The 24616-nt window shown below is 34.8% G+C and overlaps 4 protein-coding genes across 11 annotated transcripts in view; 3 read left to right on the plus strand and 1 right to left on the minus strand.

Annotated features, from left to right (window-relative positions):
- Nucleotides 1–8936, plus strand: part of LOC149925297 (ubiquitin-conjugating enzyme E2 J2-like) — a 28946-nt gene extending 20010 nt beyond the window's left edge. The window contains exons 1-6 of one of the 3 annotated variants that reach the window (XM_090159771.1): nt 7018–7033; nt 7314–7446; nt 7516–7556; nt 7926–8119; nt 8180–8227; nt 8579–8936. In XM_090159771.1, the coding sequence (XP_090015897.1) occupies nt 7331–7446; nt 7516–7556; nt 7926–8119; nt 8180–8227; nt 8579–8869 (690 nt within the window). In that variant the 5' untranslated portion in view covers nt 7018–7033; nt 7314–7330 and the 3' untranslated portion in view covers nt 8870–8936. The other 2 variants (XM_090159770.1, XM_090159769.1) reach the window with 2 other exon arrangements.
- A 529-nt stretch (nt 8937–9465) lies between these two features.
- On the minus strand, nt 9466–13070 carry D2hgdh (D-2-hydroxyglutaric acid dehydrogenase). 5 transcript variants are annotated; one of them, XM_090159767.1, is made up of 7 exons: nt 12305–13069; nt 12074–12247; nt 11808–12005; nt 11555–11748; nt 10847–11192; nt 10680–10789; nt 10149–10620 (listed from the first exon to the last, which is right to left on the minus strand). In XM_090159767.1, the coding sequence occupies exons 1-7, from the start codon at nt 12336–12338 to the stop codon at nt 10201–10203; spliced, it is 1476 nt and encodes a 491-aa protein (XP_090015893.1). In that variant the 5' UTR covers nt 12339–13069; the 3' UTR covers nt 10149–10200. The 5 variants fall into 5 exon arrangements, with proteins under 5 accessions (XP_090015892.1, XP_090015893.1, XP_090015894.1 ...); XM_090159768.1 differs by having other exon boundaries at nt 12074–12145; nt 12439–13067; XM_090159765.1 differs by having other exon boundaries at nt 12074–12660; nt 12870–12884.
- A 1733-nt stretch (nt 13071–14803) lies between these two features.
- Nucleotides 14804–16602, plus strand: LOC149925299 (uncharacterized). Its single transcript, XM_090161535.1, has 3 exons — nt 14804–14943; nt 15157–15292; nt 15376–16602. Exon 3 carries the CDS (start codon nt 15548–15550, stop codon nt 16502–16504), a length of 957 nt encoding a protein of 318 aa, XP_090017661.1. The 5' UTR covers nt 14804–14943; nt 15157–15292; nt 15376–15547; the 3' UTR covers nt 16505–16602.
- An 83-nt stretch (nt 16603–16685) lies between these two features.
- On the plus strand, nt 16686–24548 carry Vps15 (vacuolar protein sorting 15). Of its 2 annotated transcripts, XM_090161534.1 has the most exons (31): nt 16686–16895; nt 17058–17251; nt 17319–17363; nt 17431–17510; nt 17581–17636; nt 17695–17844; nt 17904–18005; nt 18057–18247; nt 18307–18433; nt 18497–18669; nt 18724–18964; nt 19932–20026; nt 20085–20124; nt 20188–20334; nt 20746–20940; nt 21002–21103; nt 21170–21304; nt 21372–21509; nt 21574–21747; nt 21813–21913; nt 21971–22111; nt 22171–22225; nt 22288–22504; nt 22562–22760; nt 22822–22952; nt 23019–23103; nt 23161–23363; nt 23426–23551; nt 23620–23777; nt 23846–24021; nt 24265–24548. In XM_090161534.1, the coding sequence occupies exons 2-31, from the start codon at nt 17160–17162 to the stop codon at nt 24467–24469; spliced, it is 4080 nt and encodes a 1359-aa protein (XP_090017660.1). In that variant the 5' UTR covers nt 16686–16895; nt 17058–17159; the 3' UTR covers nt 24470–24548. The 2 variants fall into 2 exon arrangements, with proteins under 2 accessions (XP_090017660.1, XP_090017659.1); XM_090161533.1 differs by having other exon boundaries at nt 18497–18964.
- Nucleotides 24549–24616: the final 68 nt, after the last annotated feature.

Raw genomic sequence — 24616 nt, forward strand, 5'->3', positions numbered from 1 at the left:
ATTGCTAGATGGTCTAAAGGGAGTCGAGGACATTGCTGACGACATCCTGGTATATGGCTGTAGGGATACACTTGAAGAGGCCATGACTGATCATAACCAAAATTTAGAATCTTTATTGAAAAGAGCACAGAAAATCAATTTAAAATTTAATAGAACCAAGGTGTGTGTGGCGCAGGAGGAAGTTTTGAACATGGGACACAAAATATCAACGCACGGTTTGGCGCCTGACCCTGCTAACTGATCTTTTCACATAATCAAAGATATACAGGGTGTTACGGGTAAGAGTACCTATGCATTCTATGGGTCTCTATGAGTAACAAATAATTAGCTAGGCTAATACCCAAGGCACCACCTTAGGTCTAAGTCATCATGCGACTTTTGAAGCCCTTAATTCAGGTGGCCGGGTTACAATGCGTAGGAGGGTGGTGGCAAGCCCTGCATGCCACGAGATCGAGCCAACAGCTCCCTACACTAACTATTACCGTTAACCTAGACAAGTTTTTATGGAAGGGGAAACCGAAGAACTCGGGGGAAAACCCCATAAACCAGTGGGGAGAGAACTTGCAAACTCAACGCGGAAGGAGTTGTTCCGAGTTTTCACCCAGTGCCACAAGCTGGGATCGAACCCGGCTCCTCTTGCTGCGAGGCGAAAGTGCTAACCACCCCGCCACCCCACCTATAACAATAAATTAAAATGGCTTGTATTTGTCTTCAAACTCATTTTACTTCTAAAAGGACATTAATGAACTTTTGCCACTTGTTATTAAAGTTTCTCGCCTCACGGTTAAAAAACAATTGATAGTTTAATGAAAACAATTTGGTTCAAGGAAGAATATTATTTGCCAGATTTAAGGCTGTGTCCGGTTTTTTTTGGGTAGTTTTTTGGTAGCCCATATCTCTGAAATGAAGCACTTTAGGACACATGTTTATTAGACATTTTTTACTCATAGAGACCCATATAATGCATATAGAAAGTTTCGATACTCTAATCCGTAACACCCTGTATAGTTAATTCACTATGGTTTGTATAAAACCGTGAAATGAGTAGGATTTGAATCTAAAATTCACCAACTATAGCCAAACAACTAGGTTAGAAAATTTGCCAGATAAACCTTTTTGAGCCTCCCTGACTTGTGTAAAATCAGGCCAAACCTTTTGCCTCTATATACACAAAAGTAAATAATCACATAAGTAGTATTTTATAGCAGTGTCTATAGTAGCAGCTACGCAGTAACTTTATTATTCTGGACCCCGGGATCCACATTTTGGCCATTGGCTAAACCGTACACTTTGAACTATAGGAATAGAGAAAACATCATCAGCGAATCTTGTTAGATTTTTGAAGATACGCAATAAAGACTGTGCCCATAGGGCCTCTACTAGAGGTCCGCTTGGAATTATCGCTCAAAGCCCACGGCTCACGAATAAACCCCAAAGAATACACGCAAAAGTTTTTAAACTATGAAGGTCACGGTGTATGTTTCCAAAGGGTTGGTGGTCACGTGTGGACTTAGACCCATTGAAATCTGCCTCAAGACGAGAGTCGACCGGTGTAAATTAATTTCTTCAATAAGAATAGAGTGATAAATATAATTAAACTTTTGATAAGACTTTCTCTTAAGTGGTAATATATTGAGAAAAGCTAAAAACCTTTTTTTTAACTACGCGAAGCACGCCATATAGCGAGGGAGCAAAATCGGGCTTTAGCACTGGGAATTTATAATATCACATTCGAAAGAAGTATCCGGAACACTTCAATGATTCTAAATCAACAGAAGTAAGTATTTACTTGATAGTGAACAACGCCAAGTGGTGAATGAAAAGAATTGTACTATGATTAAAGCACTTAAAATGCCAGACTTCGCGATTGCCTACATGCAGTGGCGTAGCTACGGTACACCAAACTCCGCGACTGAGGGGATTTTGCTTTTAGGGGGCCGAAACGAAAACTTTTCTAATACTATTGCTTTTGAAAAAGCCACGAAAAAGAACAAATAAAGCACTGACAACAGTGACAAGTGACAAGGACTATTATGTTTATTGTCTCAATTGGAAGAAAAATCCGTTGTATTTATATATCACTTAATTTCGTTTTGTCCAAACTATTGGTTTTCATTTCGCCGCGTGTTCTATGTTACTTCCAAATATGTGGGATTAAGCCAAAATCCTTTAAGAACCGGAACTGAACCGCGGCAACCCTAGTAAGTTGGCAACCCATGGGCCCTACGCTAGCTTTTGACGAAGAAAACGATTCCGAAATTCAGCGGATTAAATATTTCCTACCATTAAGAAGTCATTTTTAAGACCCATTTCCCCAACGTCAAAACGTGTTCTGTACCGTCCTCTACCCTTAACCATAGACGAGTGCGGGTGAGACGACGTGTCACGGACCAGACTACGTTTTTACGTAAGGGTCGTAAATCTTCGCTTCATATGAGTAATAAAACTCACCCAATTGAAAAAATTTAAGAGCAATTAAATTTCAAAAGTTACAATTCCCCACACACCAAAATTACGTCTCTTATCCAAGGACCAACAATGTATTTTTCGCATATACTTTTAAAAGTAGCCAAATCTGGCGGGAAAATTTTGCAACTGGCAACTTGAATCGAAAAAAGGAAGAATGAGAGACCTTTGTTCTCTATCCATTATCCGTGGATAATCTTGCAATACCCATAAATAACAATGAAGTAAACATTATTTAATAGATAGTAACTTAACAAAGGAAAAAAATATGTATGTTCAATAGATAAAAAATGTTAATAAATAATAAAATAGACTTATCTGATAGATAATTTATTTTGCAGCTAGGAATTTTTTTGGGTTAAAAAATTATTTATACGCCACGTTCTTTATACGTAAATACGTTTCTGTAGATAACCCCCCGTAGTCATTTTACGCATTATTAACATGTCATGAGAGCCGGGAGTAGTGGCTCACTCCTGTAATCCCAGGCGTCCGAGAGGCAGGGTTTGTGGAAGGCCGTGTGAGGACGACTACCAATCCCCCAACGGGTGGTCGGGATACTTCCGCCAGGGGTGTCCCCACCCCTGTCCCCACGTATCCCCCCGTTGGCTTGGCCGTTACACGTATCTCACCCTGATTAATCAGTTATTGTGTGTGTGCTGGTGTCTAAGGCCTCGGGTCGACACCGATGTTTGTGTATCTAAAAAAAAAATAAAAAAACATGTCATGAGCTCTTATCTAAACGAATAAATTGGATAATATTTGTTTCGTCAATGGATAAAGCGTTTATCCGGAATTCATTTGTTTGATAATCCAAAGTTAAAGGTAGGTGCACTTTATTCATGGATGCTTATCCAATAAACAAATTATCGAAATTTATACGGTTTATCTATATTCATCTTGTTCGTAATTCCGAGCACTATATTAAGCACTTTAAAAATCATGTCCATGGGCTTCTTTATTTTTTGTGTACATTACATTTTGCATTGTTAAAGCTTGGTTCCGATTCATTCCAAACAATGATAAAGAATAAGTTAACTATTGTAACGTTTCCGGGACGAATTGGGGGGGGGCGACAACAATCACAAAAAGAACCTATAATGCCACTGTATTCTAAGCCCAGTTCGCACTATACAATTAATTGGCCCACTTAATTGTATCAAACTAATTGTAAGGAAGAAAATTGTATACAATGAACAGGACAATTGTAACAATTGTTCCCACTTTTTCCGTTCACACTATACAATTATCAGCCTTACAAATAGTTGGATACAATTAAGTGGCCCAATTAATTGTACAGTGTGAACTAGGCTCAATAATTAAAAAGTGTGGAATATTTCAAGTATAACAGTAATGTTTCTATTACCGCCTAGATATTTCCAATTTTAGAATAGACAAATCGTTGTGTAAACAATTATTCGAACGGCCACTTATTAAAAAATAATAGACAAATCGATGAAAAACCAAATATTTTCAATGAAGGTTCGCCCCCCCCCCGGTGAACGATATTCGAGGAAAAAACCACGTCATTGCTCAGCGTGATCAAGATTCGCCCTCTACTAGTTTTCAACCCCACTTATTTCACCTATGACAAAAAGTTCTACAAACAGTGTAACGGTCTAAGTATGGGTAGTCCACTGTCCCCAATTTTATGCGATGTGTTCATGCATGACTTAGAAACAAGAGCTCTATCGACCTCAGTTGTCACACCGAATCTATATACCCGATATGTAGATGACACCTTCACGCTATTTCCAGAAGATAACAATAACGATGACATTTTTTTCAACCACCTCAACCAAATACATCCCGACATAAAATTTACAGTAGAAAAAGAAATAAACAATAAAATAAGTTTTTTAGATGTGTTAATAACTAAAGTTCATAATGAAAACCGTTTCAAAACAAGTGTTTATAGAAAACCATTTAGTGTTAGTCTCTTTCCACATAATAAATCGTGTCACCCCTACTATAAAAAAATTGGCGTTTATAAGACTTTAATACATAGAGCTTTCAAAATTTGCAGTGACAATATTGATGTTATAAGTGAATTGAATTATTTAAAAAAAGTTGCTACTAATCGCGGATTCAACCCCCAAACTGTTCAGAGTCTCTTTAACAAAATTAAAAGGCAATATGAAAGACCTAAAACAAATTTAAAACCAGATAAAAAGATAAATTTTAGAAAACAATTCTCCTCGCTCACGTATTTACCGAATGTATCACAAAAAATAGCAAATTGTCTTGAAAAAAGTAATATAAAAATAGCATTTAAACCAATTAATCAAATAAAAAATAAATTAAATAATGGAAAAGATCACCTAGATATTAACAACAAACAAGGAATATATGAAATACCCTGTAAAAACTGTAATTCAACATACATAGGTCAAACTAAACGTAATTTAAAAAAACGTATCTCTGAACATAAAGGGTATATTAATAGATCCGAATGGTATAAATCAGGAGTAGCACACCACTGTAAAGATAAAAAACATATAATTGATTTTGATAATTCTAAAATAATAGCCCAACCGAATAAAACTAACCAAAGAAACTCACGTGAAAGCATAGAGATATCGAAACGTAATGATTTAATGAATTTAGATGAAGGTCCCTACTTACACAATGTTTGGAAAAAATTCTTTAAAAAATAATAATTGTAAAATACACAAAAAATAATAATTGTAAAACACACAAAAAATAAAACAACCCCGACTCTTTGTAAACCCCTACCCCCCTCCCCCTTAGATAAAATTAATAAAAATGATGTAACGCGGCACATCTCGTTTGGGTCTTGACAATGGCATTAATACCGCCGAAACTAGTCGACCTCCATTAAATGTTTTTAAATATGTAATAAAGGAAAATATTTTAACTTACGCAATAATTCGTAAATGTTTTTATAACTCTTTTAACTATTAGCGTAAGGATAGAACTAATCAATATCAATTTTAATGTACATATAATAGCTAATTAGGTTTCAAAAATTCAGTGGGAAAATCAGCTATAAATAGCAAATTAGCCTTGAAAAAGGCTGTTTGGAAAATTAAGCTACAAATAGCTTATTAGCCTCGAAAAAGGCTGTTTGGAAAATTAAGCTACAATAGCTTATTAGCCTTGAAAAAGGCTGTTTGGAAAATTAAGCTACAATAGCTTATTAGCCTTGAAAAAGGCTGTTTGGAAAATAAAGCTACAAATAGCTTATTAGCCTTGAAAAAGGCTGTTGAAAAATCAACTAAATCTAGTTAAATTCTGGCCAAAAGAGACTCGAAATTGAGAACTATCTTGCTCAGGAGACGAAAACGAAATGACGATTGACGAAACGCGAGGCCCTAATCACTGACGGACCCCGTTCGATGGTCACTGAAATCACGTGACTTCGCAAAAGGGGAAACCCAAATTCCTCAATATTTGAAAGAATAACCCCTTCCTATCAAAGCAATAGGCTTGGGCCAAAGACTATATAGTCTTTACCTTTGCTGGGACGAGAAAGAGAGAAATCCAGTTTTGGCAATCCCCCCCTCCGGTCCTCTTCACTGACGTCGTCAAATTCCAAGAAACTAAATGTCTTTGTTGTGTGTATTGTAGCTTCTCACTGACACCGAGGCAAAAAGACAGGTGTCCCTGCACTTTGCGGCCTAGCATGACGTATTTCCCCCTCCCGGCGTCACCACATGTCTTATCAGTCAATTCAAAAGAAAAAGTTTTTTCAAGGGGAAAATCTATAATCACGGACAGCGTTGCCAACCGTACTCTAATTATAGTACATTTCGATAAAATTAACTTTCGATTTTCTTCGTTTCCAATCTGTTATATTATGGAAATATCAAATCTTATTTTACAAACTAGTAACTAAAAATATTGAGGTTATAATAGGCACCGTTTCAAAAATTTAGAGGCCCCCAAAGTAGGCCTACCCTTTTTCAACGTAGGCACGTGCCTACTTGTGCCTATTGCTGGCGGGGAGCCTGACTATATTGTAGTTCATTTTAGCTCCTAAGCCTTAGTTGTTCAAACCGGTTTGTTTACTAAAATAATGGCCATGGTTTATCAGACGTAGAGCTAATTATACGACGGCATTTGAGATTCGATGACGTCAAATATGACATCAAATATGACGTCAAATATTACGTAGGGTTCGGATGACGCAATATCTGTGAAACAAACCGTTAGTGAAGAAATAGAGCTAGTGGCATACTTATGAGTAATTATGTTACATATGCTAGCGCACATTATTACTCCAGCATAGTAGTAGAATAACTCCAAATGGTAGGTACCACTCATTTATGCTATTTATTCTAAACTTTTCTTTTTAGTCAATTGACAATGACAAACATTGACAACATGTTAAAAAATTACTGACCTACTTAACTTTCACTGAAGGTTTCCCGGTCTTGGCATTCGATAACATTTTTTGTGTTCTTTAGTAATTAAAGCCCTCTTTACACTTATCAATTATTTTTGGGGTCATTTCTTACAAATTCCCCTAGATGGCGTTGGCTATTTGAAATGAAAAATTATTGGAAATTGTAAACGCCGTGACTGAAAACTATCTTAGCGAATGGTAATATTCCACGGATACGTTAGTACTTATCGATATTATTAAATCAACAAGATCATCCAAGTTAAAGTTTAAAGGTTCTTTGATAATTATAAAAAGTTAAATTAATTTAAAGCTTTCATTTTGAACTTTTACCTGAACCTTTTTGACGGGTGATTCAACAGGCCGAACGGCTTTGAAGCTTTTAGATGAACAAGGCTTAAGCCTATTCGAAATTAACGGATAACAGTAGCTACCAAAGCCTACCATGCTAAATTTTTAGGTTACGCAATTTTTACATTAGGACCACAATTCTGAATCATGAATAGAAAAGGCAGCACGGCCACCCAAAGGCTAAAGCAAGATTATATAAGAATTATAAAAGATCCAGTTCCTTATGTAATTGCACATCCATTGCCATCAAATATTTTAGAATGGTATGTAGTAAACTCCTGTTCTTTATGGTACTTCCATAATCTAACACCCCTAAATTATTTCATGTTTAGGCATTACATTGTGAGAGGACCCGAGGATACACCTTACGAAGGTACAAAATTTAATAGCCAAATAATAAATGCAACAGGGTCTGAGTTTAAAAAAAAATTCAAGCTTAAAAACACACCTTAAAATTAAAATTTTCAAGGAATTCTTATTTTTATAAGTATAAACATCATAAAATCTTCTTTAAAATTCTCATCTCCAATTGTAGCTCCAATGCAGTGCATTTATTTTTGTATCTAAGCTATAGAAAATGCGATTTTTGGGTGTAAATCTTAAAGGTATGGTAATGACATTAGAAAGTCTCTCTCAAGGTTTTATCAAACTATCTATGTTATACTTTTGGGCTGGAATTTTTAAATCCTGAAAAGCAATGTTGAAATGATGGGTATTAAAATTGAACCTTTTAAATGTACAGGGGGCTTATATCATGGGAAGCTCGTTTTTCCCAGTGAATTTCCTTTCAAGCCTCCGTCAATTTTCATGATCACCCCAACGGGTCGCTTTAAAACAAATACCAGACTATGCCTGAGCATTAGTGACTTCCATCCTGACACTTGGAATCCAGCATGGTCTGTTTCCACAATATTAACTGGATTACTTAGTTTCATGGTGAGAAATATTTGTGCCAACGTGATTTATCGCAATAATTCCATATTTGATTGGTTGTAGGTGGAGAGGAATCCAACATTAGGAAGCATTCAAACTACTGAATTTGAGGTATTAGCCTAATGCTTGATAATTGGGCATGGTTGTCACAAGTAGGGGAATTTTAAACATCGCTAATTCGCACTAAAATGGCAGTTTGATCTCTAAAATACCTTAATTTCACTAAATTGTACTTCTGAACAACTCCAATTTCCAAAAATGGTTACAGAAAAGATCTTTTAATTGTAGTTAAAAGCCAAGTTGATTTTTGGGTAAGTTAGTTGAAATTGTGATCTCAATTAGTTTTAAATTCAGTTCATATTTTTATCACGAAATTGTAATGTGGCAACCTTGTTTAATTATTTGTTCAATAGGACATTGTTACTATAATTTACTGAACAATAACTTTTTATTTTAAATTAGAAACGCCAGCTGGCTCAGCTCAGTTTAGAATTCAATCTGAAAGACCCTATTGTAAATGAACTTTTTCCCGATCTTGTCGAACACATGAAAGATGTCCTTCAGAAAAGAACTGAACAGTTGCGGGTACAATCCAACTCTGCCAATGCCAGGGAGGGGTCTGATAGGACTTATTTAAACCAGAGGCAAGGGCAAGGCTTACTCGGTAATGCATTGACGAATGTTTTTGTTATAGTGGGTTTTGCCGCTTTTGCCTACACAGTCAAATATGTGATCATGAGTATTGCAAAGTGATATTCTTAAGACAAAATATATAGTCAGGCATCTTGAAGAGAAATATTATGAGATTGCTTTATTTATATTTGTTGTATAGGTTTTTGATCCCCCTCCACTAATAACTTGTGAAAATATGTTAAATGTTTGGTAAAAAGAACCCAGAATATTGCCAATTAAGTCGCCCTATAACAACTGTGAATCGACGCAAAATGAACATAAAAAAAGAGTTAACAGTTGGGGAATAGCTTAGCGGTAATATTAATTACCCTTTTATTGAAAAAAGTGCCTTATTATATGAAAGTAATCCCAAATTGTTGGTATTATTATTCATTCATTCTCAATTGTTTGAAATTCTGGTGGTATTTTCTTCATTTTATCTGAAATATTTTTTTTTGGCCTGCAATACTTTAAACAAGCTCCTAAAAGCTTTTTCCCTAAATAATATGAAAACTGAAATGGTACTATTTCAAAATATTACCTACCTATTCTTGGAACTTTGTCTAAATACAAATTACACTTGCATGAATAACTCTAATTTATATACTTTTCCTTTTTCCATTTACTACAATAGTCTTAAATCTTTCAATCATTTTATTGATTGTTAATATGAAACAATATTGTAAACTACGTGGCTGAACAAGAAAATTAAAAAGTATTTTCTGTTATAAACTTTCTATAACAACTTAACATTCAGTAAAAGTTTATTTGAAAAATATAGGCCAAAGTCACATGTAGCATCTTTTTTTTTTATCAAATTTAAATTATGAATCACCAATTCTTATCACTGAATTTTTTAATGGAAATAATTTTATATAAAAACCTTATAGGGGTTTAAAATTCCATTAGGGTCGAGTAAACCTTTCATATTTTTCATAGCCTCGATAACTAATTTATTTTTTGAAAATTTAAGAGCGTCTCTATTCATTATACCAATACCATGCTCTCCGCTAACGCTACCGCAATTTTTAGAGGTGTATTCGAATATGAATGGTTCAATAATGCTTTTGGTTGCATTGTTAAATTGGGGTGCTGTGACTGTGAGATGTAGGTTATTGTCCCCAATATGTCCATAGCCGACGCAATTGGCATCCACATTTTGTAGTCTCTCTCTCATAGCCAAAACCAGATTGTAGAATTCGCTCAAAGGCAGAGACACATCATATTTGTACGCGTATCCAGATTCAAAATGAGCCATAGGAACATGTTCCCGTACTGCCCAGAATGACTGAAATTTTACAAAATATAGCCAGTTATATTTTATTACAATGTGATTGATAAATTAAATTTAACACCTAAATAGATTTCAGTTAATTTTTTTAATAAGACATTAAAATTTCTAGTACATGAATTTATAATAATTTGTATGGATTTAGGATGTTATAAGGATCAAAACTAAATTTCAACTTTTTCATTAAGTTATGTGTTGTTCTAGATTTGCATTTAGTTAGAGCGTCTCTTTTTCTAAAACCAATACCATGTTCAGCACTGATACTGCCACCTTTTTCCATGATATACTTATATAGGTATGATTCTATATCATTTATTAAGGTGATATCGTGAGGACCCGATTTGGTGATGTTTAAATGCAAATTACAGTCTCCTATATGACCAAAACCGCAACATGTTAGGATATTTTTGTATTTTAAATGATCTTTCATGAATGGCACTATTTGGTAGAAGTATTTTAATGGTAATGAAATGTCATATTTATAAACTGAACCTTCTAACTGCAGGGCTGCTGCGATTGATTCACGAAGTTGCCAGAAAGACTAAGATAAAATATAAATCCTGCGTTGTGATTTTCATTTCTAGAAATGATCTATATTACCTTAGCGTGAGTTGGACTAGCTGCTAACGTTCCATCTTCAATATAACCCTTGTTTAATAGATACTCTAAGAACGTCGATAGTTTCTCCTCATCGTGTTTCTCATTTGAACCTTATTTAGTTTGAAAATTAATTAATGCTTCGCAAGGATGATGTTTATGTGGTATACCTGAAGTTTCAATTAACATGTAGAAGTTATTGGGACTAATTGGTGGTTTAAGGTTGTAGAATCTTTCAACTGGTTCTATGGATTCACTATCCATTAATTCAAATGATGATAGAACTTCAGAAAGCATTTCTTTTGCAGTTTTGAAGGTTTTTAAAACATTCTCAAAGCTTGTGGTTCCCAAGAATGCCAAACTGGTGCTCTTTGGCATAGGTGGGCATTGAATAGAAACTTTGGTTACAACTCCTAACGTTCCTTCGGCTCCAATAAAAAGTTGTTTCAAATCATAACCAGTGTTGTCCTTTTTCATCGAATTCATGCAATCCAATATTTCTCCATTGGCTAAAACCTAATAGTGTTTTTGTTTTAGAATTTGCGAATAATTTTATTTCATTGCATACTAGTGATTTTACATCACCTATATGAAAGGCACATCTGAAATAGGGATGCACCGATATATCAGCCAATTTTTCTAATATCGGTATTGGCCATTATCGCAATATTGGCCAATACCAGTATAAGAAAGATATTTTTGGGAAATACTTAAAATAAGAAAATTCTTGATTAACTATTCAATTTGTAATAGAAACATTCGGATAGATAACTTTGTTAATATCTGCCATGAATAGCAGATATATCAGCTGTACCCATATTGGTGCACCCCTAATTTGAAATCACTTGTAGATCTATATTAAAAGATTCTAAATTTACTATTTCCAAACCAAGAACATTTCCATGAAGCGAGCCATATCTTAAAAATCTTAGTCCACCAGCGTTAGTTGAAACATTTCCTCCAATTTGACAACTGCCTTTTGCACCAAGGTCAATAGGAACTATAAAACCACTTTCATTGGCAAATTTTTCTAAATTCTCTAGAACGCAACCAGCCTGGCATTCCAGAACACCTAGAAATATTTTTATTTAAATTATTCCTCTAATATTATTTTTCCTCATTTTGTGTTACCAGATATGTCATCCATCTTAATGATCTGATTCATAAGAGACATACTTAAAATAACCTCGTCAAATACTGGAACACTACCTCCAACTAAACCAGTATTGCCCCCTTGAGGACATACTGCAATTTTACGTTTGTTGCAATATCGTAATATTTTTGATATTTCATCCGTAGTTTTTGGTTTTAAAACAACGGGACTAGAACCTATAAAGTATTATTTTATGGACAAACAAGAACCCTTTATTGAATAACATTGATTGAGACATATATACCTTTAAACATTTTCATCCAGTCAATGGAAAAATTACTAACTTCATCTGGATCAGTTACAACTCTGGATTTCCCTAATTCATTTTCAAAAAAATTTAAATCTTCAGATTGAATTTTTGAAAATGGCAGTCTTTTTAAATTGGGGTAGAGTTCAGAAGTCAATTTTAACTCTGTAACTGATTTAGTGTGGTTTAATTTGATAAATTGTCTGAATATTTTAAAGGAAAAATTACAATTTCTGCTAAGATTAACAAATGGTGGTAACATATTTATTTAAATCTTTAATAATTTTGACTTCTGTTAAAATTGATAGAGTTGTGCGTCGCAGCAACTTGTCTTATCCTATTATTTTGCAATTCTTTTTCACCTTGCAAGTTGGAACTAACCAACTCCGACGTCATCACATAGGATAGCATTTGTGATTTTATCTGTCATCTGAAGGTCACGAACTAGTAAACTTGAAAATTATCCCAAAGCCCGGAAGCCGTCTAATAGGGCTCACTGGATTTTTTTTCTCCAAATTAAATTTTTGGCAACCCTTCCGTTCCTTAACTTTCTTTGGCAAAAACATCGTGGCTTGAAATTTTTCCTGAGAGAAACAAACATCGGCATGAACACGGTAAAGATATAAAAAAAAACATCCCTGCTCAGTTTAGTTTAGGCTGAAGATGAAGCGAAAAGTTAAATGAACGCGAAGGAATCCTAATCCTATTCGTAGGTTAAATATTTTTTAAGTATATTTAGGTTTCCATTGAATTTAGCGTGTTATCAGAATTGCAAAAGTAGGCTATTTCGTACGGGAATTCCGGAACTGGTACGGGCTTACTATAGATTCCACTCTTGCTCCGCGTGCAGGGGGCCGTGGATTCACGCACGTGCCTGCTGAAAAACGTTTACTCCCCAAAGCCTTACAAGAACAGCTCCTTTTGCGATTCTAGTTTTACTCGCTCGTAAATGTACCATTTGCTCCGTATTCCGACATTATATTCGGTACACTTTATTAACCTAAAATAATATAGGTCAAACGAAAGGCTAGGTTTACACGATCGCGTTACATAATATTCAAATAAAGGAATTAACGAATTCAAAATGATTTGTAATATTAAGTAAGTTATGTAATGACGCTACTTCTTTTGGTTTGGGTAGAATAGTGGAAATGAAGGTTGGATTTTATTATATTCAGGGTAGTCGAAGAAATTTTTATTCCTATTATTTTTTTAAATACCAAAATTTTTAAGTCAACTTTATATTTTAGAAATAGCGCTTCTTAAATGGAATAAAACCTCCAACCCGTTCTTTTACGACAACAATAATTTTAGGGATTACTACCGCAACAAACCACTAAGCAGCGCCGAAAATATCAAAAGTCATAGGAAGGAGCGGCCAAAGTTGGAACCTTTGAGTAGGGGGGGGGGGATAAAGAAATATCAGGCATTATACTCCTTTTAAAGCTGTGGCGGATACATGAGGGGACGCTCCCCCAATTTGGCCATATATCCTCGCTACGCCACTGTTGTTATTACACCTATAGCTCAAGATGTCTTTTAGTGCCCCCCCCCCCCCTTGAGTTGTTTCTGTATCCGCCACTGTTTTAAAGGGAGTATTAACTTCGATGTTTTTGGTGGATCAACGAATTTCACATTTCTGCCACTAGGGTTAGCAGAAGCTAGGAGTGATTGGCGCTAGTTACGTAAAAAACAAGTCGTAGCGCGTGTAAGCAGACGATTGCTTTATTTAGTTCATACTCCCTTTAACTCGTTCGTGTTTCTTCAATCTCCTCCACAGTGTAATTTTCTTCTGTATACCTGTACTCATATGACCCACAATCCAGATAAACATTAGTTTGTCTAGGGCACTGTCTACGAGGGGTCGGACACTTGCCATTATTTTGTACGGGATTTCGGGATTTCGTAGAGATTTTGGCGATTTTATCCTAACATTTTGAAGTGATTATGGGATTTCAATGTTAATTTACCATAGAGAGAGTTAAAAGATTTTCCGATTTTAGACAAAGTGTACGGGATTTTGGTAAATGTCCGACCCCTCGACTGTCTATGTTCCTATTATTTGTCTGTATTCTAAGACATTTGTATACATCTTTATTAATACTTCATTATGAACCAAAATTCTTTAAATACTTCTTTTGTGGTATTTTTTAATATAATGAACCACGACTGTTTAATATGAATATTGAATCATAAATTCCATGATTGAATGTAGAGCGCCAGAAAAAGCTATAAAGATTAATTCCATATCTTGTATAAAGTAATACTATGGACTTTGTTTAACTTGAAACAGGAAATCGAGTTCTCTTATCGCGTTGTTTATAAAACACTGGAAAATTTCCAAATGTTTAATTTTATTTAGGCAATAATTCGCCCAGTGTGTAGCTGGTAATTTTTGTTCCACTTTATGGCATCGCCGCGTTTTAATTTTGCTTACAATGCGTACTGTTATTTGATAAGGAATTTCTGTTAGCTAATTTAAGACTTTAGGTAACAGATAATGAACCCATAGAAAGAATTTTATTTTTTATCATTGCCGTTCACTTCATAAAAAAGGGAGATAATTTTGTCGCGTTGGCCAACAATTTAACTGCGTAGTTAACTCTTAACCAATAATAGCGAATTTTCCCCGAGGGTTTTGGGTGGTGATTGGACAATCGTCAGATGACGTCATCAGATCACGCGGGTTTCGAGTGACGTACTGTTACTGTCTCGGAAATGTATATAAAGCTCAGACCGCAGTTAAAGGGAGACTACAACGTTTTTCAGAACGAGTTCGTTGCCTTTTAGGCGAACGAGTCTAGTATTTTCGGGTATTAATAAGGGTTTGATTATCGTAGTATTTCATCAAATTCTCCCTTGAATGGGTAAGAACTTTAATATTTTTAACCCTTTTATGGCTTTATATATGCGAAAAACTAGATTTATTTAAAATACTCGGATCTAGGATCGTAAAGGTACTAGGTCTGAGTCTCTTCCTGGAATTCCCTAATAGGTTAATGAGTAATAGGCGAGGGTGTATATACCAGTTTATTACGTTACCCGTTTTAAAATTTAATTTTAAAATGTTTAAATTTTAGATCAGGGAGACAAAGAAGGTGAATCACATAAAAAGTTAGGAGGCAATGATTGCACATTTAGTCTCAAAACCTTCTACGCTTCACAATGGCCATCTTGACTCGAGGATGACAAGCCCAATGTATCTCCTCATATCTGGTAAGGGTTTATTCTTTAGGAAACTTAAGGGTTTTATAACCATAGTGGACAGTATTTTAATATTCATTGTTCTAAAATTTTAGGCACTGTGAACATGGAGAAATCCATAAGCTCTTGGGTGACAAGCTGAAACTTCGTGACTTTGACTCGTCTGAAGATTCATGTAGCTCTGACTGCTCCGATGGTGAAGACTGGGGGTATTATCTTCCAGACCCTGAATGGGGTGCTCCTGCCACATTGTTCAAATTTGGTTCTATGGAGGAGTTGGAGTCAACTTTGCAGTTCTTGAAGTGCATCTTGCACCAAGAGCTTAAGGCACATCACTACAATAATGTTGAGAGTTACCTGTATTTCTATCAAGATTTTAAGAAGCAACCACTTTCCTTTTATCATTTTTTTAAAGATTATCAACCTTTGGTTTTGTCAAATGCCATGTCGTGCGTAGGCCTCTCTTTCTCTTTATCAGAACAAATATGCAAAGCAAGCCCAAAATTAGCCAGATATGTATTCCTTGCTTCTTGTGAAGAAATGACGCACTTTACCTTAGAAGATTTCTACGTACCACCTGATGAGGAAGATTACAAAGAGCATGTTATGGTGGGAATTAAGTTTGAAGTTGAGGGCAGAGTTGGAGTGATATTGCTAGATCCAGGTTATCACATTACTTTCCCCATAGTCGTGATGGCTGATGGTCAAACACCTGATAATGGTAACTTTGTCATTGGAGAGAAAGTGAAGAAAGAGTACAAGTACACCCTAACTGGAAACAATAACTATGTAAATTGGACCACCACCAAAACTAAAAATGGGGAAAAATCTAGTTGGCAAAGTTACGTTTATGTGGGGAAAACTTTCTTGAGCGCAGTACCCATAGTAGAGAAGAAAAATCTAGTTTACAACATGAGATCCTTAGTAACCAGGGATGAAAATGGCCCTAAGTCTGGGTTTTACTGCAATTTGGGTGGAAAGAATGAGATGGTTTTGTTCTATCGGGATGATAAAGGAGAGCAAGAAGATAGCAGAATTCCCTTTTCCTATTTTGAAGGAGGTACATCAAAAGAGATTGAAAGGTCTATTGCGCTGTGTGCATCTCAGTCTGGGTACAATTATTCTTATCTTGTATCCATGTTCAAATCTATTATTGCATCATGCAATGACCAAACTTTTATGCCTCATTTATTGAAAGTTAACCGAATACTTGAAGAAGATTAGACCTAAAACATTTTTAATGTAATAATTTTAGCTTTTTGAGTATTTCTTTTAGAAATGTAAAATAAATGCAGGAGCTCAATAAAATAATCAACATTTAACCCTTTGCTTGACTTATTTTTAAATTGAGGTCAGCCTCGCCCTAAATTCTACATTCCTTTCAAAATGCATAGCTACGTTTGTTAAGATTTCGTAATTATACCAACAAAAAAATTGTTTCAAAATCAATTAATATTAATTTGGTGGGTAGATATAGCTCGTCCATGATGTCATATGGTCCAATGTCACGACTCACGTGGTTCAGAATACGGATTCAGTTTCGTATTGCTTACGCGGAATTTCGATCAGCTGTAACGAGCTGTTATCTTCGTAAGGTACAAAACATTACAAGCCGGTACGTTAAAATAAATAGATCCCGAAATACATGTATTTTTGATAGCTCTTATATATTGTTGTTCAGTTACATGAAATAAAATATTTTTAGCGAATGGTAGAACGAATTTTTATTAGAAAGAAAGTTCATAAGCTTAATTTTGTAAGCCTTGGTTTTCTACAGGTTGCGGTGCACTGGTGCAGCGGTTGTAACTATTAATACTAATAATTAATAAATATGGCGGATTGAATTTTGAAACTGAGAATAGTGGAATTTTCCTAAATCATGGGTAATCAACTGGCTGGCATTGCACCCTCTCAGATATTTCCAGTAGAACACTATTTGACTGATTTATCAGAGTTTACTTATGATGCCAAGTTAGTTATCTTTCTATATGATTGGTATGATTTTAATACTTAACTTTTAAATGTTTTGTCTTGAAAGTTTGGGTAGTACAAGATTCTTCAAAGTTGCTAAGGCGAAACACAGGTGAGCTATGAGAAGGTGCTAGTTCATCCATTGCAGTTACCTAAAGAATGTGTTTAATATTATTTAGGGAGGGCTATACTGTTGTGAAAGTGTTTGCAATACATGACCCTTCGTTACCATTGAATTCCCATAAAGAAAAAGTAGAAGGTAAACAATAGAATCTCAACTTAAAACGAATTAAAACAACATAACATTTTGTAACTTACATTCGTTATAGCAATACGTAAAACACTTCGTAACATTCCAAATTGCCTTCCTTTTCAGAAAGCTTGGGTATTTTATCCAGATTATGTAATATTGAATTAAATTTAATATAAGTTTTTTTTTATAGCTTACTGAGAAGGCTGGTATATTAGTTAGACAGTTTGTCAAAGACAATCTTTACGATAGACTTAGTACAAGACCTTTTCTAAACCACATTGAAAAACGTTGGATTGCATTTCAACTGATAGATGCGTTGGCACAATGCCACAAACTTGGGGTAAATTTTAATTGAAAGACTAATATCTGAGCACCCGTTAATTTTATGATTAAAAACAGGTTTGTCACGGAGATATTAAACTTGAAAATGTTATGGTAACAGGCTGGAATTGGGTTCTGTTAACGGATTTTGCCAGTTATAAACCAACATATTTACCAGAAGTAAATTAAACATTTTAATTTTATGATGAGTAATGAATGTCATATTTTTAGGACAACCCCGCAGATTTCTCTTACTTTTTCGACACATCTAGAAGGAGAACATGCTACATTGCTCCGGAAAGATTTGTTAAAACACTAAACCCTGAAATAGTTACTAGCTCTGCCAATAGTAATCTTCTGCTACCAGAAGATGAAATTAAGAAAGGAGATCTTACTCCAGCGATGGATATATTTTCATTGGGGTAAGTTCTTTTACGAAAATTTTTGCAAGTGAAATAAACCTTATTCTTTTTTATTTTAGTTGTGTTTTGACCGAATTATTTACCGACGGAAATGCCCCGTTTGATTTTTCCCAACTATTGGCTTATCGCAGCGGAGAATATAACCCTAGCAAAATACTTAATAGAATTGAAGACAAACATTTTAGAGTTCGTTTTTAACTTTTGCAGCTTGATTTTAGACAATACTATTAAATTTGTTTGTTATTTTAGGACTTGGTTAGTAACATGATTCAGAAAGAGCCAACATTACGTCAGTCAGCGCAAAGTTATTTAGACCAGCAAAGGAATTTTGCTTTCCCAGACTATTTCTATTCTTTCTTGAAAGAATATGTTCAAGGATTTTCTTTCGTGCCAATTTTAGCTCCAGATGACAAAATAACAAGGTTGTTTATTAATTTAATTTTAACATTTTATTTTCTAATGAAATGTATTTTCAGACTTAAAAGGGATGTTAAGAATATCATCAGCGCCTTCCAAATTGACAAGGACAAGGATGGTGGTCGCAAAAACAGTATTAGTGGAAATAACGATGGTTTAGTTATTGTGGTTTCGTTGGTGACATCTTGTTTGAGAGCTCTGAAGCATTGTTCTGCCAAACTTCAAGCTCTGGATGTACTGGCTGAAATGGCACCGTTCCTCGCTCCTGAAATAATACTAGACCGTCTTTTGCCTTACATGGTGCATCTTTGTTAATATTCTTAAAGGGACTTTCAAAGGAGGTGTGAGGGGTAGGAAGTAGGGCTGTGCGAGTACTCGAAAATTGCGAGTACTCGGTTTCGAGTCCGAGAATATTAATAAATACCCGGCGAGTCCTCTATTTCCCGTCGAGTCTTTTTCTATGAAGGCGAGCCTCATTTCTAGTAGCTTGCTTTGCTTCCAAATATTACGCAAACGGCGTGGCAATAGTTTTCTTTCAGACGGCCAACTTCGATGCGCAATCAAAGTTACGCACGATCGTAGTTGGCCGTGGTTTCCCTTAATATTCTTGACTCATTGTTTGGTTGTCAAATCCCACCCGATTAGTTTTACTTTTACTTTCAAAGTTTTTAGTATTTTCTAGAGTAGAGTTGAGGCGGGGTGGCCATTGGTTAATTTTAGATTTAAGTTACTTTAAAGTTTTAACTTTAGTCATTAGTTTTTTCGGTTATTTAATAAAAATAATTTCCAAAAAATGAGTAAAATTAAAAAACAAAAGCCATTTCAAGAGGAAATTTTACCACCAGAAGGAGAAGGACATAAACAATAATCATTTAAAAAATATTTTTTTCTGATTTCAAATGGTTAGTATAAATTTTAGGGCTCGAATTGGACTCGCTCAGAAAATTTTGACTCGCATTGGACTCGAAAGAATTAAAATCAACTTCTTATGGACTCGAAGGCTCGAACGAGTATTGAAAAATTGGACTCGAAGACTCGCAAGTCCACTTTTACAAGACTCGGGACTCGACTCGAAACCCAAAAAACAGGACTCGCACACCCCTAGTAGGAAGTCAATTCGAAAAATGTCATCAGAGTGTAACTTTGTAAATGCGATGTACCGTGACCGAATGACTTCATTTAAATGACCTTCAACCCCCCACAGCTCTCCCTTGAAAGTCCCTTTAATATGGATTCAATGTTTATTAATTCAAGTTAACTTTTTCAGTTGTTTTTATTGAATGATCAGTATCCTCGCGTGCGTGTTGCTGCAATTGAGAAACTTACATATTGTCTCACTCTTGTTAAACAAGTTCCTAGAAGGTGAGTTATTGAAAAAATACAAAATTACATTTTCACAATTCTTTTTTAATTTTTCTAGTGATGCTAATATATTTCCAGAATATATTTTTCCTAATTTGGTAATATTTGTAATGTTCATTCACAATGCCGGATTTTAGAACCATATTTTTTTTAAATTATAGAGCCATGTAGCTCAAGATGATGCTGTTATTGTAAGGACTGCATTTGCTGAAAACATAGCCGTTATTGCTGAAACTGCCCTTAGATTTTTGGAGTTAACTCAGTTAGATTCTGAACAGGCTGATCCAAGTCAAGCGCCTTCGCATCAGGTATTCAGTTCAGGGCTGCCACACCCTAGGGAAATCAGGGTATTTAAAAATAGGCCTAAAAAGTCAGGGAATTCAATTTTATCTTGACACTTTTTGAAGTAATTATGTGGTAAGGTAATTTTACTCTAGTTATATAACAAATTCAATGATTATTATTTAGTTCCTTTAAAGTTTTGCTAATTTTATAACATTGCAATAATACTTTTGTACTGAAATGTAGGTTAATTTCAATTTATAATCTTCTGATTAAAGTAAAATATGAAGCTAAAAATGGTCTAATTTTGGTTTTAAAAAGTCAGGGAAAATCTATCAAATTGGTCAGGAAATTTGAATCTGAAATTATTGTGGCAAGCCTGCAGTTTGTACTTCAATATGATAATGTTAGTTGCTTTATTTATACTTTTTTAACAGGCTTCGTACGACTCTGAACTTCAAATTTTACAAGAAATGGTTCAAGAGTGTGTGGCAACGTTACTGAGTGATCCTGATAATGTGGTGAAACAAATGCTTTTGGAACAGGGAATCACCCGTTTGTGTGTTTTCTTTGGAAGACAGAAAGCGAATGATATTTTGCTTTCTCATATGATCACATTCTTAAATGACAAAGTATAATATGTATTGTAAACGACTCTTTCATTTTTTCTAAAAACCTTTTGTACACTTTTAGGGAGACCGTAACCTGCGTAGGGTTTTCTTTGAAAGCATAGTTGGAATTGCTGCTTATGTTGGATGGCAATGTTGTCCAATTTTGAAACCCTTGCTTCAACAAGTACAATTCCACTTTTCAGACCAAACTTATTTAACTTTCATTATTGATTGTGTATGTGATAACTAGGGATTAGCTGATCCAGAAGAGTTTGTCATTAGCAAGACTCTGACCTCAATGACTGACTTGGCAGAACTAGGTTTGATTCAGAAACAAATGCTTTATGAACTCGTGGGCGAATCTATACCATTATTGTGTCATCCTGTAAGATTTGGTCTAAGGTGTTTAAATATTTTAATTTCTTTTAACATAGATAGCTTTTTTTGTCCAGAATTTATGGATTCGACAAGGAACAGTCGGTTTTGTCTGTGCTGTTGCAAAAACCCTGACACTTGCTGATGTCCAGTGCAAGTTAATGCCACTTGTACAACCATTTCTGTCTCATAACATTATTCAGTTGGATAAAGAGGTAACAAAATTGTGTAAAACTTAAAAAGGTTTTATTTTTTTTCTTAAATAGGTTTATATTTTAGGTAGTTCTTTTAGATGCTGTGAGTGAACCTTTAACGAGAGAACAGTTTGATTACTTGGTGAAACTTCCCATGCTTCAACCCTTCTTGGAAGATTTGCGTGAACGACAGCTTAGTCAGTGCATCGTTGGAACTGGGCATAAAGTGTACATGGACCGTGATAATTCTTTAAAAAGTGTAAATACTCATTTCTGCATAAAAACCATCGTAATGTTTTAATCATTTTTCTCTCTGTGATTTAGGTTTATCGAAGACTTCAATCTGAAGGAATTTCTGATGCTGGTCTTATAGAAAAGAAAATATTAGCTTTAGCCGAACATCTACTAAAAATACACAAGTATTTGTAAGTAATATAATGTAATTAAATTTGTTGAGATATTTAAGCTATTTTGAATTTTAGTTCAGGAGATGTTAGAAACACTGTTAAAGATAAGGGACGGTTAATTGACTTGGCTCAAGTTGGTCACGCTGTGAGGTTGCATTCCAGAATAATTAGTAGTTCCGACATAACGTATGATCAGTCTCAAAGCTCTTCTTACAGGTTGTAAAATTTTTATTCAAATAGTAATACTTACAATATTTCTAATTATTTGTTTCTAGTAGAAAATCTGGGAAACGTAAAATGAACACGAGCGACTCACCTGGAATAACGATGGTTTGTTGAATTTAAAATAATGTAATGTGATTGAAAATATAACAATTACTTGTTTCTTTCAGAATGAAGAATGGCAACACATGTTTGGCTCAACCGATTCCCAGCAAACTAAAAGTGATGGGACACCTTTGAGTACTTCAACTCATTCGGACTTAAGCAAAGAGCTGTTAGTTCAAGAAGCCACTGATGTGGTGCAAGAACTAAGCAAGAAAGAACTTCATCCTGTTTGGGACATCCCAGAACAAAAGGGCACTCAAACTACAACCAAAATGCCAGATTGTAAATGTTTTTATTCTTACAAAATTCAAAATTATTTACAATTTACTTAAATTATAGATTGTTGCAATCCGTGCCTCCAAGAACTTCACGCAATGACCTTAAAGAAACAGGAAGAATATTTAAAAGATGAAGAAAATCGGGATGCTATTGATATTCCAATGGCGTCAAAAGACAAATATTCCCAACCACAAGAACGTTGGAAACCCAAAGGAATTTTAGTAGCTCATCTTCACGAGCACCGTCTGGCTGTTAATAGGTAGCTTCTTCTATCATACAAACTGAAATGACAAATTTAAATTAATAATAAACCTTTAAAGATTGTGTGTTATTCCTGACTCTACACTCTTTGCAACATGTTCCAATGATGGAACAGTGAAAATCTGGGATTGCGGTAGAATGGATGGTAGAAGTATAGCTAATCGCTCACGTCAAACATATAATAGAATGGGTATATTTATTTCCTACAATACAATTTATATTGGATAGGATTTCTGTGCTCAAAACCTTTTTTTAGAGGGACATGTCACTTGTCTCACTGTGTGCCAAAATTTGCAAGGAATAGCTGCTAGCTCGGACGCAGGGCACATTCACGTATTTCGGTAACTTTCTTGCTTTTATCTTTGTTAAACAACATCATTTGATCCATCCATTTATAGAGTGGAATCAGGTACAACAAAAACGAGTATTCTTCATTCACGAACCTTAGAACCTCATGATGAAGGCTGTGTTGTTGACTTGAGCTACTTCGATGCTGGTCCTCAAACTGTTCTAGTGTATGCTACTGTATTTGGTTCAATTGTGGGCTGGGATTTGAGATCACCAGGGTCAGCTTGGAGGCTAGAAAATCACCCTAAAAATGGTAATATTTATCAAAATAAAATAAAAAATGTCCATTGAGAATTCGTTAATTTCTTTATTCAGGTTTGATAACGTCATTTTCAATTGACCGACAACATAATTGGGTGATTGTTGGAACAGCACTGGGCAAACTTATATGCTTTGACATGAGGTTTCAACTGCCTATTACCACAATTACCCATCCAACAGGTAATTATTTATATTTAAACTTTAATTTTGATCAGAAAAAACTAATTAAAATCTGGCTTTTTTGTTAGCTGTAAGAATAAGGAGATTGTTGATTCATCCTCAAAAACAGTCTTCAGTCTTTGCTGCAGTTCAGGGTAATAATGAAGTTTCTCAGTGGGATATGGAAACTGGAGCCCGCCAAATGACTTTTTGGGCTAGCAGTGCCCCAGCTCTTTCTCAGACGCAGGTAAATTATTTTCAACTTGCTTTTGGGTGATTAAAAAGTGAATTTTTGTTCTTGTTTTTCTTTAAAAGGCGTCTAGTCATTCAACATATAGCATGTATATGAATCCTACAGAAACTAGCCCTTATCTCCTGACAGCTGGTTCTGACATGAGGATTCGTTATTGGGATTTAGTAAATCACAATGAAAGTTACATTGTGGCAGGAGCAGCGAATGACCGAATAAGCCCCAGTATTGTTTCCTACAGGTAATATAAAGTTACTAAATTTCCAAAATGGGCTTTTGTTAATCTGAAAAGAAATTGTTGAAATGTTAGATCAGTGTTTTACTTTCAAAATTCTTATTGGCTGTTTCTATTATTAATTCTCCATTGATTCGAGGGTTTTATTAGCTAATCCATCATTGGCCAAGTTTATTGTGTCTCATTGACAAAGAGTTTTATTAGAAACATTTGCGTATAGCCCTTTAAAAAGCTTTTGTTTTAAAATAGATCTCGTGTTATTGATGGTACGGAAGTACTTCAAGAGTCTTGTAGCAGGCCTCAAGTAGCAGGGAATGATGAAACCCCTAGAAGGTATCCAGAAATACCTCCAGCTGGTCATCATGATGTTATAAGTGACATTTCTGTTATGCAAGCGTCCCAAACGTTTGTACTTTCAGCATCTCGAGATGGAGTTGTTAAAGTATGGAAGTAACTAAAGTTAAATATTTTAGTTTATTTCTCGTTGTATACCTAATGTAATTATACTGTAATCATCAAGTATAGAAAAATAAAATTCATGTATACATTTATTGTAAATTGCATAATTCTTCACATCTTATTAAATATCTATGGCAGATGA

Source organism: Leiobunum rupestre, chromosome 10 (genome assembly GCF_980474605.1).
Source record: "Leiobunum rupestre chromosome 10, qqLeiRupe1.1.hap1, whole genome shotgun sequence".
In the NCBI taxonomy this organism is placed as follows: Eukaryota; Metazoa; Arthropoda; class Arachnida; order Opiliones; family Sclerosomatidae; genus Leiobunum; species Leiobunum rupestre.

What these genes read in the sequence shown, in the direction of transcription:
- Vps15 (XM_090161533.1), top strand. Translation starts at nt 17,160, where the DNA reads ATGGGTAATCAACTGGCTGGCATTGCACCCTCTCAGATATTTCCAGTA. An exon ending in TTATTCAGTTGGATAAAGAG is followed by an intron (nt 21,510 to 21,573) that starts GTAACAAAATTG and finishes TTTATATTTTAG; the next exon opens with GTAGTTCTTTTAGATGCTGT. An exon ending in TCAAACATATAATAGAATGG is followed by an intron (nt 22,953 to 23,018) that starts GTATATTTATTT and finishes ACCTTTTTTTAG; the next exon opens with AGGGACATGTCACTTGTCTC.
- LOC149925299 (XM_090161535.1), top strand. Translation starts at nt 15,548, where the DNA reads ATGGAGGAGTTGGAGTCAACTTTGCAGTTCTTGAAGTGCATCTTGCAC.
- D2hgdh (XM_090159764.1), bottom strand. Translation starts at nt 12,338, where the DNA reads ATGTTACCACCATTTGTTAATCTTAGCAGAAATTGTAATTTTTCCTTT. An exon ending in ATGTTCTTGGTTTGGAAATA is followed by an intron (nt 11,193 to 11,554) that starts GTAAATTTAGAA and finishes AAACACTATTAG; the next exon opens with GTTTTAGCCAATGGAGAAAT. An exon ending in CATGTTAATTGAAACTTCAG is followed by an intron (nt 10,790 to 10,846) that starts GTATACCACATA and finishes AAACTAAATAAG; the next exon opens with GTTCAAATGAGAAACACGAT.